Source organism: Colletotrichum fioriniae (assembly GCF_027942845.1).
Source record: "Colletotrichum fioriniae strain IMI 355084 chromosome Unknown scaffold_3, whole genome shotgun sequence".
In the NCBI taxonomy this organism is placed as follows: domain Eukaryota; kingdom Fungi; phylum Ascomycota; class Sordariomycetes; order Glomerellales; family Glomerellaceae; genus Colletotrichum; species Colletotrichum fioriniae.
The window spans coordinates 1,099,064-1,118,056 of record NW_027076839.1 but is presented as its reverse complement, the minus strand read 5'-3'; the positions used below and the strand labels follow the sequence as shown (position 1 = coordinate 1,118,056).

The following is an 18,993-nucleotide window of genomic DNA, read 5'->3' as shown; positions in this document are numbered from 1 at the left end:
CAATATCCCCTGCCTCATAAAGTCCGATGCCTATTCTCCTTCCGAATGACCGAGTATTTCCGTCCTCGTCTTACAAAGTGGACTGTGTAATGGTGATGCTGGGACCTGTTAATGTCATGGTGGACTTTGATAGCCCAGCCCGGCGCCATAGACTCAGAGGAAAATACGAGCCAAGGAAAGGTGTCGGAGGCGATTGGCTCAATCGCACTGAGAAATGCGGGTGGGAGAACCGGAGGCCGGGCAGAGGAGCGGGGCTTGTGGATATCTCCGGATCGGCCCCTCCACAGTGTTAGGACGCCTCTACTTGCGCTAACCCGCACTCGTATTCCACGACGGGCCCGGTGCCGACTTTCTTTCTAGAACTGTTTTCTGAAAAATGAGCCGTTGGCATCCCTTAGCATCCATCCACCTTCGGCTACCTATACCAGCAGCAGTCATCTCTTACACACACACATGTATCTTACAGGCTTACACCCGCACGTCAAGCTCGAATGTGATACGTCCCCGTTTCCAAATCGGGCAACCCGTAGGAGCTTCGAACCACCAACCCCATTTCCCCGCCACGCTAATGGTTTGCAGGGCTGCTACATGTAAGATTCTTGTGATACCTCCGATATTTCCGTTTGGATGGGATCGACTGGTGAGAGAAAGCTACCAAACGCTCGTGGCTTTGTTCGTTTCCCAATCTGACGAACACAACGCCCCTCGTTTTCTCATGATGGAAGTCTCACTCCAGGTAGCTTCGGAAGGTATGCCAGCTGTAGGGACATAGTCCCCTGGACCTTGTGTCTTGCTGGGAAACGATAAAAGGTGCTTCCATCTCCCGCTTATGAAGATTCCGAGAATAGACTTACATGAATCTCGACCACAATTGAACACCTACCTACCTATCCATCTACCAGACTTACACACTCCCACACTCTCCAAAATCCCATCAGCAACAATGACGACAAAGACAAAGCAGCGAACACGCGTCCCCGTCCGCACTCTCCCTTCCCACATCCCCACGGTCCCTACCCTCGACGGCGAAGAAAACATCAACGCCGCAAAGGAGGCAGCTTCCTTCCTCAGCAGCTTCTCCTCCGCCATCCGCGATGGCGACTGGGACGCCGTCGGAAACCTCTTTGCCGAAAAGTGCTTCTGGAGAGACCACTTGACTCTCACCTTTGACAAGCGAACGATCCATACACGGGCTGATGTCGTCGCAGCGTGGAAGTCACTCTCCAAGATGCGTCGTCCCTCGGCCTTTTCAAGTGACAAGGACAAGGACATGGATATGGACGCCGTATGGGCGCGTCTGGGTCCCGTGTTTGCGACGCTAGATGTACCGTTCACTTTCCGCACCGAGGCGCCGGCGTCGAAATGCATCGGCCTCGCCAAACTCATCCCCGGACCGGACAACAAAGGCTGGCAGATCTGCGTCCTGACAACAGCCGTAGTCGAACTCGACGAGAAACCCTTTGGCACCCTCCCACGAACAAGCCCATCACTCATCGAACCCTCCCAGCGCGGCAACCCCCACGCACAAGGTCTCCCCCGCCTTGACGGCAACGCAGTCCTGGACGCCGTCATCGTAGGCGGAAGCTGCACCGGCATCGCCAACGCAATCCAACTCGACGCCGCGGGCGCCAACGTAGTCGTCTTCGACACCGAGCCGCAGGCGGGCGGGAACTGGTCAACCAAACGCTACGAAAACGTCACGCTTCACCACCCCGCATTCATGATCCAGCTGCCGCGGTTTCCCGTGCCCAAGGGATACCCCAAGTATCTCAAGGGTACGGATCTCACACAGTACTACTCCTCGGCGGTACAGGAGCTGGGGCTGCCTTTCTTTGGCGGGGTTGCGGTTGTGAGCAATTCCTGGAGCGAGGCGCAGAAGATCTGGACGGTGCAGCTCAAGGACGTGAAGACGGGGGAGGATACGACGCTCAAGGCGAGGAATGTAGTCCTCGCCAACGGCTTTCTCGTGGGCAACGATAACCCCCGCGTCCCGAAGCTAAAAGGCAGAGAGCTCTTCACGGGACCAGTGCAGCATACCGCAGAGTACCGCAACCCGGCAGACTACAAGGGTAAACGCGTCCTCATAGTCGGGGTGGGGAACTCGGCGCACGACGTCGCAGGCAACCTCGCTTCGGACCCGGACGTCACGAGCGTGACGATCCTGCAGCGCAGCCCGACGGTGCTCCTCGACTTTGCGACGATCGCGCCTATCCTTATGATGCGGTACCAGGGCGACATCCCCGTCGACACGGCGGATTTCCTGCAGGAGTCGCTGCCGGTCGGGATGATGCGGGACATGGCGCGCGGGGCGATCGGTATGGCTATCGCGGGGGCGGAGGATAGGAGTCAGGCGCTCGAGGGGTTGGGGTACGCTGTTCTGCGGGAGACGTGCTTTATGACCAAGTTGTACGAGGAGCGGGGCAGCTCGTTCTACGTTGACCAGCCGGGCACGTTTGATCTCGTGTTTGGGGGACGGATTAACATTGCAAGAGGCGATGCTGTTGGGTTCGTGGAGGAGGGTGTCGTAGTGAGGGATAAGGAGACGGGGAACGAGAGGGTTGTTGAGGCGGATGGAGTAGTGTTGGCGACTGGGTATGAGGTTGTTGATTTGCCTGCTAGGTGGAAGGGAAGTGGGTTTGTTGATGAAGAGACGGCGGGCAAGTTGGTGAATGTGAGTGCTTTTGGGGTGGATGAGGAGGGGGAGGTTCCTGGGCTTACAACGTTTTCTGGACGTGAGTTTTTTTCTGCCTTATCTTTTGTGTTGGTGTTTGAGGATCACAATGCTAACTTGAATTTGAACAGATTCGAATCTCTACTTTGCTGGCATGGCTATTTCTCAGTGCCGAACCAGCGTAAGTCCGCACCCATGGAAGAACACTGGCGATATGATTTTGGCTGACTTTGTTGTTCATAGTCCAGATACACGGCCGTTCAGGTGCTGGCTGATATCATTGGACAATTTCCGGAGCGATATCATCGTAGCTACCTGGAGTGAAGCTCAACGCTCAGCTCTATGTCTTATGACCGACTCAGAGTACTTCTAGAATATGGAAAGATTCGAGATTTGTGACATGCTGTATGCGATATTATCAATAGAATCATTGATAAAACTTTACTTACAGTTGTGAATTTGAGATGTGATATGAAGGCGTCTTGGGGGCCAGAGTTGGGCAGACTTTATTGTTAAGCAACAACTTCCCCTCACCTTGAGACTGGTTCAAATATGTCAATACTTCATTCACCACACCACAGTTTGATTTCGGACTGTCTTAGCAAGCCTACATTCTAGAAACATCAACGAAAATGACTGCCAAAGCGCTACCAAAAGTCGAGCGGACGACCATCGCGGGGACAATCGAGATACCCCGCATCCTCAACGGCCTCTGGCAACTCGCCGGCGGGCATGATCAGAATATTGACGTCGCGGCAGCAGCAGACGCGATGAAGCCCTTGTACAAGATGCTTTACTACAGCTCTCAAGACTCGTTGGTATAGAAGCTTTACTGACACCTCTGGCAGAATTCAAGCTGGGCTCGATGGCTTTGACATGGCAGACCACTACGGTCCTGCAGAGCTCGTCGTCGGCCACCACAACGACACTTCATCCTCTCACGCTCCCATCACAGCCTTTACAAAATGGTGCCCCGCCGAAACCGGCGACAAATCCTTCGAAACAGCAGAAGCAGCTGTCAACCTCGCTCTCACAAGAATGGGCCAGAAGCAGATCGCGCTGATGCAGTACCACGTCTGGGATTACACGGACGACACGTACCTCCACAACCTATCCCACCTGCGCACCCTCCAACAAGCCGGCAAGATTGCACATATAGGACTCACAAACGTCGACGCGGCGCACCTGGAGCTGCTCCTTCACTCTGGCTACGAAATCGCCACGAACCAGGTCTCGTGCTCCGTTATCGATCGCCGGCTGATGAGGGGCCGAATGGCGGGGATATGCGACCGGCACTCGGTTGGCGTGTTGACGTATGGGACTTTACTTGGAGGCTTTTTGAGTGAGAAGTGGGTTGGGAAGCCGGAGCCTGCGGACGATGGGGAGGGGATGAATTGGAGTCTGAGAAAGTATATCCGCTTCATACACGCCGCGGGTGGCTGGGATGCCTTTCAGCGTGTTTTGGGTGCTGTTGTCGACGTTGCGAAGAAGCACGGCGTTCCTGTTGCGGCGGTGGCGGTGAGGTGGGTGCTTGATATACCCGTCGTCAAGGCGGTCATCGTTGGGGCGAGGTTGACTTCCGAGAGCGGGAAGTACGCCGAGGCGAACCTCGCAGCGTTTGGCTTCTCGCTCGACGAAGAGGATTGGAGGAAGATTGAGGCTGCGCAGGAGGGGTTGAAGGATATACCAGGGGATTGCGGCGACGAATACAGGAGGCCGCCGTTCTTGACGGCTTCAGGGGACTTGAGCCATCACGACCTCTGGGAGAAGGGTCAGCTGGACGAGGTGGAAAAGGCGATTGCTAGAGGAGAGAGGGTTGAGTTTCGGTCGGGTGGCAAGTGGGAGCCCGTTGCTGGGTACTCGCGCGCCGTGAGGTTTGGGAATGTCATACGGGTGTCTGGGACGACGGCGAACCCACCACCTGAGGTCCGGCCTGGGCTTGCTGCGGTGGTTGGAGGAGCTTCTGCTCGGTCTCAGGCGGTTGCTGCACTGGATATTATTGAGGGGAGTCTCAAGAGGTTGGGGGGAAGCATGGCGGATGTGGTCCGGACAAGGGTGATGCTTCGGCGGGAAGAGGATGTTTTGGAAGTATCAGAGGCTCATGGATGGATTTTCAAGTGTCATGGGATTCGGCCGGCTAATACTACGGTCACGGCTGGGCTGATTGGGGATGAGGTGCTTGTTGAGATTGAAGCTGAGGTAGAGGTGGGCAGTGGCAAGTCTGTCTTGGGGATTGGAGAGGATCGTGGGGCGGTTTGATAGAGTGCCTACAACGTCCATGCATGTATACGGCTCTCACTACTTCATAAGATAGATAGGATGACCATATCACCACACCTTACTATAAATCGCTGGCTGGAGCAGTTCTTCTATCAAGCATGACTTATACAAACATGTATGGAGGTCAAAAAGGGAAGGATGAAAGGGACGAGACTCGAACTCGCGCGGGTTGCCCCACCAGGAAACAGATGTTAAGCTGACCTTAACCTGGCGCCATAACCAACTCGGCCACCCTTCCGTATAATGATCAGGTGATCTTGGATGCTCCAAAGGTGAGAGTCAGGACTCAAGAATTGTTTCTGCTGTCTGGAGTGGTCTCCGTTTGTGCGCAGCACCTTGAGGCCCGCGTAAAGCAAAGAAGAATCCGCCGACTGGCCGTGGCGGGGCAAAGCCGAAAAAAAGAAAAATTCGACGGGGCTGAGTGGGGTCATCGTCCGGACCGAAGCGAGGAGCCAATGAAACCAATGCCCTAGGCACGTACACTAAGGTGGGGACGGCGGGTCGGAGGTTGCAGGGACCGACGATGACGTTTGTTCCCTGTCACCTTCGTTTTCTCTCTTTTTCCACGTCTTTCACAGTCGCTGACAATCCACTTTGTTCGACGTAATGGGACCACCAACCAATTCAATTCAATAATCGAAAGTTGACCACCAGTTCAAGAATGCGATCGGTGCAGGCTAAAGTCACTTTATGCCAAGTCTCCAAAAGAGTCTGGGCTGCCTCGGCCGTCAATCACGCACCACGGCCACCAAGGAGCCTCCCTGTTCCCCGCCTTGATGGAAGCACTTGAGGTGGTCGCATCTTTTTTTGGGAATGGAACCCCAGACTGATCACGATCGAGATAACGATAAGACGTTGGCGACTTTTGAACGACGAGACGTTTGAATCCAGCGAGTCTATGCGCGCCTAAGAAGCGCTTGAGAGTAATACCTGACCGAGATTAATAAGAACCCAACGTTCATGCGCCGCCCCAAAAGGAACCACACACGCCACAACACGTCAATTGCGAATAGCAGCTAGATGGCCGCCAAGAAAGATTCTTCATTTGACGGATGCTTAGACTCTGCGGGAAAAGGAACCGGAGCCGCCGTTGCTCACGTCCCACTCGTTCTTACGTGCCTTGATCATCTCGGTCTCGGGATGGCCGCAAATAGGAAGAAGCTTCGTCCACAGAGTACACACTACACAGTACACACAGAGCAGCAGCGTGATGAACCAACGCCAGAGCTTTTCCAGCTTCGCCTCATTTCTTGTCTGCTAAGCCGTTTTGGCTGACCGAGGCAAGAAATTTCTGGCGCACAAAGCTCCAGCTCGCACGACTCAATACCTACTACGCCTGTGGTATCCTTACGTTATCTACAGAACGAATAGATGGATGACGTTTCCCCCTCGGGCAAGTGGCCACAAGACCATCTCGATTCAGGATACGTGATTGGCTCCAGGGAGATGAAAGCAGCCTTTTTTTTTTTGTCGGGTTTCTCTGCTTTGCTTGTTGCCTCTCTCTCTCTCCACTAGCCTCTTCTTAGAGGTTCAAGGGAAGGGGGGGTGTTCGTGCCGTCTCTCATATTCAAAAGGAGGTCTGTCCGCTGTCTGACTTGTTGGCTCACAGTTAACTTGGAAGTTGAAATGACTTTTCCAACTTTTTTGCAAGGAACATTACGGCATTGAAATCAACAACAGACAAGTTTTGGAGTGCCGATTATTGACTTTGGAGTGAGGCTGGCTGCCAACAGGGAACACTGCTCCGAGCTAATTGTCATCGGGTTTCGAAATCCCATCGGGACACTGCGCTTCTGTCGACTAATTCGCCCTGCTCCCGCTCATCCACCTTGCTTGACTTTCAGTCCTTCAGCTGCCACGGCCACAGCTTCCAACTTTTTCTTCGTCGCCTCGTCACAGATACATCCTCTAGAGCTTGCTTAGCTGCAAAAACTCAATACACCATAGAAAAGCTCCCGCCGGATATTGCCGAAGCTTCATCTGTTTCCTACAGGCTACAGCAATCCCATGTCGATCGATCCATAAAGAAGACGCCGGTTTCCACCCCTATTATAACACCCCTGCTATTGGCCTGCTATTCGTACACGCTGTCAACGGTCTAGACGGATACATCTGAGCACCTCAGCTGACGACGGCTTGCATTGATCACCGCATTGAAAGACGGGACCAACTTGCATCGACGGAAACATTGGTTTAAAACACCATCGCGACACACGCATATCCGACCGCAAAAAGCTTGTAAGAGCTTGCAAGAGGGCACACAGCAACACAGGAACACAGGACCAGCAACAACTTTTCGGACTCAACGTGAAACTCTCTTCTCTTCAACCCTTGAACGAACCACTCACCCCGCCGGCGCAATCCCATACATACGAATACCTTGGTTCTTTACCTAATTACGAATACCCCCGGACTCGATCCCGTGTCTTTTTTTTTTTTCCTTCCCTGCGACCTAATTCCTCCCAACGTCGGCGTGCGCTTCGATTTATCCCTTGCGTTCGCCCACACCTCAGATCAACAGTTCAACGCGCAGAGTGCAACACTGCGCACCGGAACGCAATACAGCGCAAAGCAAACACCAAAGCGACAGTCGCATCTCGAAAAGTAATACACAGAAAGACAGAAAGACGACACCACAACAGTCATGTCGCCTGCCGCGCAAGCGCCCCCGACGGCCGCCGAAAAGGTCGCGTCCTTCTTCTCCCGCATGAGCCCCGTGCCGTCCTTCCCCGATTATACCGGCCCGCATAAGGTCGGCACCGTCGATATTGAGATCCCCGTCTCCGAGTTGGAGTCGCCCAGTCCGACGCCCTACAGCGCAACAGACATCCACACCGTCCAGTGCCGCGTCTTCTACCCCGCGGTCCCCGAGTCCAACGGCAAGCGTATCAACTGGCTGCCCTCGCCCCAACGGCAACATGTCTCTGCCTACACCCAGTTCATTGGCATCCGGCCCATGCTCGCAGATATTGTCTCGTATGTGCCACCTCTTCCTCAAACACTCCTCTGGCCGCTGCGCAAAAGGTGCTGTGCTGACATCAACTTATAGATTCCTACCGCGACACCTGCATTACACCACCATCCCCGTCCACAAGAACGCCGAGATCCTCGATCCAGACACCCCGAACCGACGATGGCCGACAATGATCTTCTCACACGGCCTCGGCGGCAACCGAAACACATACTCCCACCTGGCAGGCTCCCTCGCCTCCCACGGCATCGTCGTCATCTGCCCCGAACACCGCGATGGCAGCGCCGTGGCCTCCTTTGTCCGCATTCCCGGCAAACAAGACCAGTACTTCATGCGCGACACACGCCGCGTGATTCCCTACGTCCGCATAGACCATGATGCCCGCCCCGAGATCTACGAAGCCCGTGAGGACCAGCTGCGCATCCGCCTCTGGGAGCTGGGTATGATCCACATGGTCACCCTCAACATGGACCTCGGCCTTGCAATGTCCAACCTCAACAAGTCCACACCCAGCTTGACCCAGTTCAAGAACAAGCTCCACGTCCACGAACCGGGCTGCATCATCTTTGGCGGTCACAGCTTCGGCTCCGCCTCCATTGTCCAGCTCCTCAAGACGACCTACTACGCCGAGTCCTCCGCCCTCGCACACGTCCAGAAACCTCTCTTCACACCCCGACCAGACTCGGCCTTGTGCAGACAAATCACACCAAAGAACGTCACGATGCTCCTCGACATGTGGTGCTTCCCGCTTCTCGCCCCGGGCTCCGCAGACCTCTTCAACCTGCCCCTCCCAGCCTACGCAAATACGTCCACCGCCCCTGGCGGCAACGCCATCCTCGCCGTCGAGTCTGACGCCTTTTACAAATGGACAGACCACCTCCACGTCACCGCCCGCGTCCTCTCACCGCAACCCTCAGCGTCGGTGATCACGCCACAGATCTTCCGCCGCAGCGGCGTCAGCCTCCCCGAGCCAAACTTCTTCTACGTCCGCTCCTCGGCACACCTATCTCAGTCCGATTTCGGTATCCTCTTCCCCTGGCTCACCAAGAAGATCTTCAACTCGGAGGAGCCGGAGCGCGCTCTGCGGCTGAACCTACGCGCGCAGCTGCAACTCATGCGCGCCAACGGCGTGCCCGTGGCGCGGACATGGATAGGCGACCTCGTTGACGGCACGGGGTCCGGGAAGCTGGGCATCTCAACCGACGAGGACGGCGACAACGGGCCTGACGACGGCGTCATGGACGATAAAGTCATCTTTGAGCGGTGCGAGGGCAAAGTGCAGTACTGGAATTGGATCGACGTCATTGGCATGGGCCAGCCTGACGAAGAAGAGGAGGAGGAGGCGCCACCGCCGGCGGACGGCTCGACGGCGGCAGCAGCTACGACAGCGACAAACGGTGGCGGTAGCGGGTCGGGTGTGAACGCGCAGGTTGCGGGGGTGGAGCAGACGGATCGCGATATGGAGGATGAGTTGGAGCCGCTTCAGGCTGTCGCAAGCGCGGCGCAGATTGCGGCGAGGTGATGGCTTCGTGGGCGCTTGTGAGCGATGGCTAGGGAGAAGGAGACCTCGGTATGGGGTGTGTTGTATAAATCAGACGGAACCCTACGATTGACTGACTGCATCACGAGAGTATTATTGTTGTATTTTTAGGAGATTAGCGTAATTAGCATTCAGTGTGTTTTGAAGAGCACCCGCAGATACCACGATTAGAATAGTATATAAATCTCGTTACTTGAAGACATCGTATCATAAAGGTGGAATGGCACGTGTGTCGCAAAGAAGTTGAAATAGCGCGAGGAATTGAGCACGCCGTGTGTAAGTCTACTACAGCACGGGTAGATCATCCAAATTCACTAGCTCGTCTTCACATGTCTCCAGATCCCATCTACTAACGTTCTTGGACCATTTCTCCGCAATTGGAAGATCCAATGAGGCTTGTTTTACTTAGTTACATATGACGGGACCATCCGCGTTGGTAAGTAAGTTGGTGTGGTTTCTGTCCCACGCTGTGGCCCTCGGCTTGTAAGTCATACACGTCATCAAATATGAAGGCGTCAAAGACCGCGCGACGCCATGGCTGGCATTGTATCATTCTGCAACGGCCTCGTCTGCTGGTAGTAGAGTACTTTAAAATGGAGCTGGTTTCCCTATTGCTAGAATTAGATATTTCTACTTATCGATAGAAACGATTAGATTTCCAAATTAGACAAAATGGCACCCGTAAGTTGCTCATTCTCAAATACATACCCAGCTTGCAACTTGATCTGCGCTTCAAGGTCTAAACTAACATCACCTCACCAACAGCAAAAACAACCCGAACGCCTCAAACACGTCGCCGCAAAGGCAAACTCTTCAAACCCGTCGCAACTAGGCGACCCTGTCTCACTCAAAGCCGAAGTCTCCAAGCTCTCGCCGACGGAAGGGGACCTAGGTGCTGCCTCCTCCCACAAGCAGCAGCAGCAGAAAGGCAGCGACGGCCCAGCAGGCGCCAAGAACTCAGATGGATCCCCCGTGCAGGACTATGACAAGAGACGGTTAAAGGATGTTGCCAAGGAGGACCTTGAGAGCGGGAACCCGTCGCAGTTGGGGGATCCTGTTAGTCTCAAGGCCGAGGTTACGAAGAAGGATCCGGCGCCGGGGAAGGCTGATGGGCAGAGGGTTGAGAAGTCCAAGTTGTGATGGGGTTCCGTGGTATTGTTGAGTAGAGGCTGTATTAAATGATCACATTTTGGCTATATGTTCAATATTTTGGTTGTTTCCAGCGCTCGTTCATTCCACATAATTATTGACTTGGGGATGAGTCCAAAACCTTCCCGCACAAGGAGCCTGTCATTTGAAGCTCTACGGTATTCACCTAAGGGTTCTCACAACTTGGTAGTCAAGACTGAAGTATCGTGCCTCACAGTAGGGGCTTGTGAAAATGTGATGAAGGAGGGTTAATTTCTCCAACTACTTAACTCGGGGCCCAGGCGGCCCAGGCGGCCAAGCCGCTTTCTCTTCCCTCAATCAAACGGCCAGCTCCACTGCCTCTCCATTAAAATCCTGGATGCTCACCCAAATCATCATCTGATTCCCTGCCTGTAGTCTCTATGTAAACTATCCACCTACTTCGAACACTGATGGATCTTCTTACCTCAGCCCCCTCTCTTCGTATACCGACAAGGATAAACGGTAGATGGAATCGGGAGACGGACAGTTAATTCGATCAGACTGATCAAGACGCCGGCAGACGCGGCATCAAAAACATAAGAAGTCATCATCGTTAGTCCATGAGCTTATGCCCGCGCCAAGGTGCTGGAATTGCTGTGGTCCTAGTCGATTTGAATTACATTGCTTTACTCGCCTATAAGGGCCCAAGACTCGGCGTCTCCAAGTATCGTTTAGGTCTCTTTCTTCTATTTGCCTCCGGTCAAAGTGCCGTTCGTGCATGGGATACCGAGGCCAGTGGCTCCTTCCAGTCCAACACACTCCATCTCACCTGCGCTGCCGTCCTGTTTGCTGTCAGTAAGAGTCGTTTTCTTCTGAGGACTATTCTTCAACTTACCGCTGCCACGAGGGTAATGTCCTTGAAGGTGAAGTCCTGGCAATGCGCCGCGTCTTTGCACATAAGATACAAGCCCTTCTTAGTTGAGGCGCCTGAGAGTCAAAGTAACGTGTTAGTATCCCCTCGTACGTACATGTATCATTGAGTAAGGTATAGTTTGGACTTTGAGTACTCACCCAGACTTTGACTCCAGCATGGACTGGAGGTACAGCTGCCGTCCTTGAGACCCGAGCCAGTATGCGCCTTGATGTTCTCCCAGTGAAAGTTCTTCGCAAACGCCGCCAGCGAAGCGTCTTTTCCGGTAGCCCCCTTTTCTTGGTCGACATAGTCCTCGATAAAGTGAATGGGGTAGGCAGTGTTGGTAATTGTAAAGTTGCGCCAAGTAACATCCGAAATCTGGCACGTCGTGCCCACAGAGCCCTTGAAGCGAGCTCCCAAAAGCGAGTCGTGGATCTCTGCGTTCTCAAACAGGTACCCGCTACCCGATCCAGACGCACAAGAGACCGAGATTCCGTGTGTACCGTACCCAACCACGTTGCGCATGGTCACATTCACAGCCGGCGGGGAGACATTGATGATATCGTCGCCGTTCCAGCTCGTCCACCCATCAATAACAATGTTAGAACCACCAACGTCAATGCCGTCCGTGTTAAAAGGGAATGCAGTCTTAGACCGCGCGTCTAGCACCGTGTCGGTCATGTAGACATCCTGCCCGCTTATCGAGAAGCACCACGCGACGGGGTTAAGAATCTTCAGCCCCCGAAGCCGCAGGCTCGTCACGCCGAACGAGAACATGTGCGGGCGCCCATTGTTGCTGCTGACGTTGGCACTGGACCACCACTTATCGCCGTGGCCGTTAATCCAGCCGCCGCCCTGGGCAGAAGAGGCCGTGAACGTGACGCCCTTGCTGTTGGCGACGGTGATCCAGTGGCCCGGGTATATGGAGCGGTTGTTGACCACGGCGGAGACGGCGGCCGGGTCGTCTGAGAGGGTGAGGTTGCCCTCGAGTTGGAACTCTACGTTTATGAGGCCGGAGAACTTTAGCGGGGTGAGGAGGCTGTATTCTGTGCCGGCGCTGAAGACGACGCGGGAGTTGCTGCCGCAGGATTTGACCGTCGAAAGAATGGTCGGGGCGTCATCGCCTTTGGATTTGGGGACGACACAGGTCTTGAACTGGTCTTTGCCCAGTGTCTCGGGTAGCCAGTAGCCTGAGGCCAGAGAGGCAAGGAATGCAATGCTAAGGAGTGGATGTTGCATGGTGACAACTACTGTTAAAGAACGGCGTGGTTGGAGAGCTGCTGTCTACATCTCAGTACTCTACGCATGTTGGCTTATATATATATCTTGGCATGCTTGGCAACTCAGGGTCTTCAGTTCGTGTATCATCTCGTCAAGTTATGATGAACTCCTCTAACTAACTTTCACTGGCGCGACGTAGGCGTAAGTTTTCCCTGGGTTAGATTGAGCACCTGCGCCAAAGAGCAATGGGACGAACTCTCATCCCAAGCAGACCTTCCCGCGAGCTGCGACAACTCCAACCCAGGCGACTAATTACTCAACATAGTCTACCAATTACGCGTGTGGAGTGTCGGGAACCCAATGGCAGAAGTTCTCCGGATAACCGGCCAGGAAAACGGAGGGCACGGTGATTAAAGAGCGTTGTCCATTACCAAAGTAGGCAACGTAGGCGCAGCGCAGCAAGGTACCCCAGAGGAGAACCACTCACTCAGAAAGCTTGTCTTGTCTTCATGAACGCGAGTCGCAGGGTTCGACGCTGGTCAGCCGCCAGCGGTGCGCGACTCGTAGTTCTTAATCGCACCAACGCAATCTATATACTACACGGCAGAATAAACCTTCGTCTGACTCTTTCGTCTGGCTTCCTTCGAGAAGCCTTTTCGTATTGTTCAATCCGACACTACCGATGTAATCTACTTCAAATTTCGCCGCTTGCCGACTTCCCGGGCCCGATAGCTCGGTCACTGGTCTCCTCTCACACGTGCACAGTCAGATTGTGAAAGCCTTGTCATGAACCATAACGCAAGCATCTAGTTCTCTCACAGCGGAGATAGGTGTTGGGCGATGGCTCTGACCAAGGCGGATAGTCTACCAAACCGGACCAGTACTCATGCGTAAATAAGACACGAAGGAACACAGGCATGTTGAGACTTTTGTCTTGCTACCATCTACTAAGCCTACCAACGCCGCTGCCACCAGTGGCCCAGAGAGCAATTATGCATCCATGCGAAATACCGTCCGGGAGAAAGAAAATGGGATACTCCACTATACGCCGCCCTTATGCCATCATATCATAACCGCCCAAAGGACGCCAACGCATGTAGTACATGCAATAGAGCCCACCACTATCGTGGGTGGCTTGTAAAAGATGTTGAAGGCTTCGTCCATTCGGCTTGTGCCTTCCCTCAGCCGACAACGATCTCAAAGACCCGAAAAGAAAAAGAAACGAAACCCATACAACTCCCAAATAACTTGAACAATGACGAACAATAAACTGTGGGTGGGATAAACATGTCCGCCGAGGTATCCTCATCGAATCAGAATAACACGCCTTCCTTTTTTCATACGCCGAATTTTTCGCGACATGTCGATGCCTTCTCTCTCTCAAACATCGAAACCTGACTTGATAGCCCAGGAGCCGGCAAGCCCTTTACCGCCAACCTTTTCGGCAATCATGGCGATGGCTTCCTTCAGGTCGTTGCGGGAAATCTTGGCGTGAGCAAGTGCAACGTACGAGAGATCGACCAGCCCACCCTTGGCGATCTTGGGATTCGCCTCGATGACCTTCTTTAGCTCCTGGAGGTTGTTGTTTTCCAAGATCTTCTTCGGCAGTGACTGTACACTGTTCTTTGTGCTGCCGCATGTAATTGCTTTGAAGGCATCGGCCGGCTTCGAGTCTGCGGCAGGCTTGTCTTTAGTTGCCTGGGTCTTGACCGTCTTGTCCTTGATCGCTTGAGCCTTGACAGTCTTGTCTTTAGGCGGACGACCGACAGGCTTGGGTTTCGGTTCGGGTTCCCAGTATTTCGTCGAGAAGGGATCGATGCTGTGGTGGTGTTCGAGGCTCTCTTTAAAACATGTGTTAACACGGTTATATGAGCGGGAGACGTGATGTAGCTTACCTAGAATGAATTCCATCCTGTGCTCGTACACGGTACGGTTAGGACCCTTGCGTGTACGATCCTCCCAACAGAGGCCGGTGCTCTCGGGTTCGAGGCCGTTGGCACTCACGAACCGAGCAGGGCCATTATCCTCCGAGTCGTCGAGGAACTCGTCCATGTCTTCGCCGTCGGCATCGAGATCCTCGTCGTCATCATCGTCAATGTCGACGTCCTCGCCTTCACTTTCCCATTCAGCTTCAGAGTCGTGGTCGTAGTTTACGGGGAGTTGGTCGCGGCGGACGGGGTTTCGAGCGAGGCGTCGCATGCCAGATTTGCCTGCTTGATAGGGCCGGAGGGTGACAGTGCCCCTGTAAGGGGGCCGGACATCCTGATAGAACTTGAGTGACTTTGTAGGGACCTTTCTCAGCGTGTCTGCAATGTCCTTTACAACCGCCTTCTTGTCTTCCTCGCTGCTTGCTTCTTGTGTGAGCTTTCGCATCTTTTCAATGCTGAACCGCACTGGCGGGTAGATTTTGCCTCGCGGAGCAGGACGGCTGGGAAGTTGAAAAACCTCTATAGGATCAAAGCCGCCCGCTTGGGCTGATTTCCTCTTGCCATCAAAGTATTCTCCCAATATCCTCGTCTTAGCCTCGTGTGCCTCCTCGTCCATCTCGAAGGGGCTCTTGGCCAGGCGAACACTGCTTTGTACGAAGAACGGCTTGAACCGCTTCTCATATTCTGATAGCTCCTCCTTCTTGATTGTGGGCGTTTTGGCGTCTGGCGTCAGTGTGGATTTGGAAGGGCTGCCCGTCTTGATGATAGGCACCAGAGTATCCTTCTTGGGCGTGGCGGGTGCCTTGAAAAATGACATGAGCTTCGGCTGGGCACGCTCCTTCTTCTCCTTTTCCTGTTGCGCCTTGCGTTCTTCCTCTTCCTTCTTGCGGCGCTTCTCATCTTGTTTGGCTTGTTTTTCGGCGTCGGCCTTTGCCTTTTCGGCCTGTTTGACTTGTCTCTCAGCGTCGGCTTTTGCCTTTTCGGCCTGTTTGGCTTCTTTCTTTTCTTCACGCTCCTTCTTCTTCTGTGCCTTTTCCTTTTCCTCAGCCTCCTTCTCGGCTGCGGTCCGGCGCTTCCGTTTGGTTGGTTGGGTTGTTGAGGCAGTAGAATTTGAGGAGAGGGTTATGGATGACGAAGCGGGGTTGGCGACTGTGGACTGCTTGAGGGGACTCGTGCTCTTTATAGGTGTGAGGTCGGGTGATGGCGAGCCGCGCTCCGGTGTGAGGGTGCCGGCATCGGTTAGTGAGCTCGGGCTACTGGGCGCCGGCGATGTATCGCGGGCAGGCGTCTGGCGGTCAGGAGATCCAGCTGTGAAGGTTAGATGGGTGATCGGGGCAAAATTATGGCCACAATGTGGGCAGTTCAGGTAGCTCATACCTTTGCTGGATTGGACAACGGCCTCGGTGGCCTGATGTTTAACGCCGTTCTGCAAGCCGCGATCTTCAATTATGACCTCGTCACCGGAGAAGTCATCATGACTTCTCTTCAGGCCGCTAGCCTCCATGTCTGATTCTCGTTTGACGTTGGACGACATCTCGAACAAAGGCATCGGGTGTCGGCTGTCGCAGGGATCGCGACAATGTTCGTCGGTTGGTCGTGTTCGTGTAAAGTGTAGAATGAGGTTGAAGTTGTGTTCGCGGCAGTTGGTTTGGTGGGGAAGACTGAGCTGGATCGGGCAGCCCGCAGCGAAGGTAGAAAATAGGTAGAGAGTGTGAATCGCTGGCGGAACGACAGTACGGTACTTTGAACAATTAGTGAGGTGTCGTTCAGCTTCAAGGAGGGGCCGTGATGGCAAGCTCAATCGCAGGAGGTCAGTACGTCGGTCTCGCAAAGTGGAAAAGACCGTTGAGGGAGGTTGACAGGTAAGTTGGGGGACGTTCCGCCGGGACGCGACTGACGCGTAAATTTGGCGTTGAGGAGGCCGGGGGGTCGTGTCTTTGGGCCGGTAGGCACCATTAACCGTAGTGGCAGGGCTCCTTCTTGGTGCAGAATGGGGGAGATTGGGCCTTTCCAATAGTGGGCGACTGGATATTGGGCGACGCGTTAAGAGGAAACTTTGTTAAATGGGTGACAGGTGTGAATTGCAGGTACTTTATTGCTAAAATCAATTAAACAACTATCGTAGTAGAAGAGAACGCCTCCGGTAATTTATATTCTACTTTTGGGTGAACATGAAAGTTGATCTGACAAGAGGCTCCAAAAAAAACAATTACACGGCCCATTATCCTAGCCCAAAGACTTGACCTTTGATGTGGTTGATTGTTCAAGGACTCGCCTCTCAATGTTCCCGCGAGTGTTGCGCACTAACAAAACCTCTTAAACGCAGCCCCCACCTGCACGCGTTTCGGTCAGGTTGACGATTATGTCAGCACTTCAACGATGAGGGTCTCGTCGCATCGTGGCTGCCCGCCTACCTTCATCAGCCTCATGTGGCTGGAGCTCTGAGAGTTGCATTGGCCAATGCGGGGCAGCACCTCATCCGCGGTGAGATTTCGGTCTACTCTCTCGGTCTGACATCTCCTTCGCACCACACCGAAGCAGACGTCGACAAGGGCCGCCAAACATTCAATGGAGACCAACGACGAAAACTATCCAACCACACCTCACCGGCAGAAAGGACCCGCCTTTTGGGATCAATCGGTCTTGGCTCAAGTCAGAACGTTACATCATGATGCCATTTCTCTTTTTCCCACCCTCTGCCTTCCTTTCCCACCTGTCATCATGTTTACTCCATTCACCCCGATGCCTGCCCAAGGCCCCCCCTCGCGACCCTGTGCCTGTCTGTGTCTATCACTATTAATCGGGGCAGACGGAGTCGACGGATGAGAGCGACAGTCACCAAGGCATGGAGTAGTGTGGAAATGGAAGAAAAAAACTAGGGGTCTTGTTCTTCTTTTTTGGTGGGCAAAAACACGAAGTGATCGACAACGCCGCCCGCCCTGCGCGTAAAGGTCCCTCTGTCAACTAGAACCCTGACGATGATGATGATTGTTTGCCGCCTGCGAGGAAGGATCCCTGCCTGTCGGCAAGTGGCAGTGTTTTTCCTTTGCAGCGATACCCGCTCCCAAAAAATAAGAATAAAAAAAATGCAGGTAAACACTGAGAGAAAGGAAGAACTGCACGAGGTGCAGAAGCGAGGACTTCATGCCAGGGACGGATGGCCTGCAGAAGGAGGCGTATTCCGTACGCCGTCACTACATATGGTGCTCAACTTTCTCAAGCGGTTGACTTTGCGGCGCCGCGTTTCCCGAGTGCTGGGCGTTGATACTCATCCTTGCCATGTACCTTATCTCTTGAAGATCAATGTTGGGTGATGTTGCTGGGGCGCGCCTGAAGGCGACGTCGGCGATCGACTGCCTGGAGAAGTTTTCGTATCCCACACCATGTGTCGCTTTGGACACTCTTTGGTACGGTACTGTTTACAGAAGAGAGCCAGGAAATGCATGTCATTGACAAGACACAGACCAAAGACCAAAGACCCTGAGAAACAAAGTTTTGGGGTACGGGGTCTCCGTTCGAACCCAAAGAATGAAGGGGGCGCGCCAACCATACGGAAACTTGGGACAAGTCAACCGTCAGATTCCTCGAAACACGAGGTCGCATGTGTGTCAAAGACGAACTGACAGCGTCGCAGTAGTTCATGCCTATTTTGCGATAAGTCCAAATGTCATGGCATGGTAGCAATGGCAATACCATGCTACCTAACCTGCGAACCTACAGCAGAGATAGCGTCCGGAGTAGAGAGACTGATCTCTGAGAGGCGGCCTCAAGTCCGAAGGGGAAGGGGGGAAGCTAAGAAAGAGGTTAGATCTACAAAAGTGTACTATCTTTGGAACACATGACAGGTTTGGCCGGTAAAGTAAGTAGTTTTAGTGTATCTATAGCTCTGTACGGATAGACCAAGTACAAGGTAGCACTGCAAGCGGCTCACCACCATGCCTTCGAGTCAAACATCCTCCTCCCACCCCGGATCTTGCAGGATGCGGTTTGGCGTCTCCCATTTCAACCACGCGGGAATGGGTTGGTCCAGGAGAGTTTTCTACAGATTGCCATGCTTTGGAAGTTAGCTTGAACCATCCCCCATCGAAACCCCCAAGAAAATGTGGCAAATGAAAACGGCGTGCGGCTGAAGAAGCATTACGGTAATCTCATATTACTGGGTCGGCTGAGAGGTTTCCCTCACTCCGTGACGAGCCAAGACGATCCTCCACAGACTACGTAGCTTTGGAGACAATGTCTCTGACTATCCCCCAGAAGGTCTGTTGGCTGGGCTGAATCAACCTTTCGGCAACCAATTCTCCCGAGATTCGCGTTCCTGGGCACCCATAGGTCACACACACAGCTTGACAGCGTCACATA

At 53.7% G+C, this 18,993-nt stretch overlaps 6 protein-coding genes and 1 non-coding gene across 7 annotated transcripts; 4 read left to right on the top strand and 3 right to left on the bottom strand.

The window, feature by feature from the left end:
- Positions 1 to 943: 943 nt before the first annotated feature.
- Positions 944 to 2,995, top strand: N0V96_003194 (uncharacterized protein; the record flags this gene model as incomplete). Its single annotated transcript, XM_053190969.2, has 3 exons — positions 944 to 2,732; positions 2,803 to 2,852; positions 2,915 to 2,995. The coding sequence occupies 3 exons, from the start codon at positions 944 to 946 to the stop codon at positions 2,993 to 2,995; spliced, it is 1,920 nt and encodes a 639-aa protein (XP_053051394.2).
- Positions 2,996 to 3,303: 308 nt separating this feature from the next.
- Positions 3,304 to 4,930, top strand: N0V96_003193 (uncharacterized protein; the record flags this gene model as incomplete). Its single annotated transcript, XM_053190968.2, has 2 exons — positions 3,304 to 3,452; positions 3,520 to 4,930. The coding sequence occupies 2 exons, from the start codon at positions 3,304 to 3,306 to the stop codon at positions 4,928 to 4,930; spliced, it is 1,560 nt and encodes a 519-aa protein (XP_053051393.1).
- A 160-nt stretch (positions 4,931 to 5,090) lies between these two features.
- Positions 5,091 to 5,189, bottom strand: N0V96_003192. The gene has a single exon. It is a non-coding gene; the product is annotated as a tRNA-Leu (tRNA).
- Positions 5,190 to 7,595: 2,406 nt separating this feature from the next.
- Positions 7,596 to 9,444, top strand: N0V96_003191 (uncharacterized protein; the record flags this gene model as incomplete). Its single annotated transcript, XM_053190967.2, has 2 exons — positions 7,596 to 7,927; positions 8,001 to 9,444. The coding sequence occupies 2 exons, from the start codon at positions 7,596 to 7,598 to the stop codon at positions 9,442 to 9,444; spliced, it is 1,776 nt and encodes a 591-aa protein (XP_053051392.1).
- A 690-nt stretch (positions 9,445 to 10,134) lies between these two features.
- On the top strand, positions 10,135 to 10,602 carry N0V96_003190 (uncharacterized protein; the record flags this gene model as incomplete). Its single annotated transcript, XM_053190966.1, has 2 exons — positions 10,135 to 10,143; positions 10,228 to 10,602. 2 exons carry the CDS (start codon positions 10,135 to 10,137, stop codon positions 10,600 to 10,602), a joined length of 384 nt encoding a protein of 127 aa, XP_053051391.1.
- A 716-nt stretch (positions 10,603 to 11,318) lies between these two features.
- N0V96_003189 (uncharacterized protein) lies at positions 11,319 to 12,724 on the bottom strand (the record flags this gene model as incomplete). Its single annotated transcript, XM_053190965.2, has 3 exons — positions 11,319 to 11,414; positions 11,468 to 11,559; positions 11,644 to 12,724. The coding sequence occupies 3 exons, from the start codon at positions 12,722 to 12,724 to the stop codon at positions 11,319 to 11,321; spliced, it is 1,269 nt and encodes a 422-aa protein (XP_053051390.1).
- A 1,362-nt stretch (positions 12,725 to 14,086) lies between these two features.
- N0V96_003188 (uncharacterized protein) lies at positions 14,087 to 16,168 on the bottom strand (the record flags this gene model as incomplete). The annotated part of the gene is made up of 3 exons (XM_053190964.1): positions 14,087 to 14,547; positions 14,602 to 15,942; positions 16,012 to 16,168. 3 exons carry the CDS (start codon positions 16,166 to 16,168, stop codon positions 14,087 to 14,089), a joined length of 1,959 nt encoding a protein of 652 aa, XP_053051389.1.
- Positions 16,169 to 18,993: the final 2,825 nt, after the last annotated feature.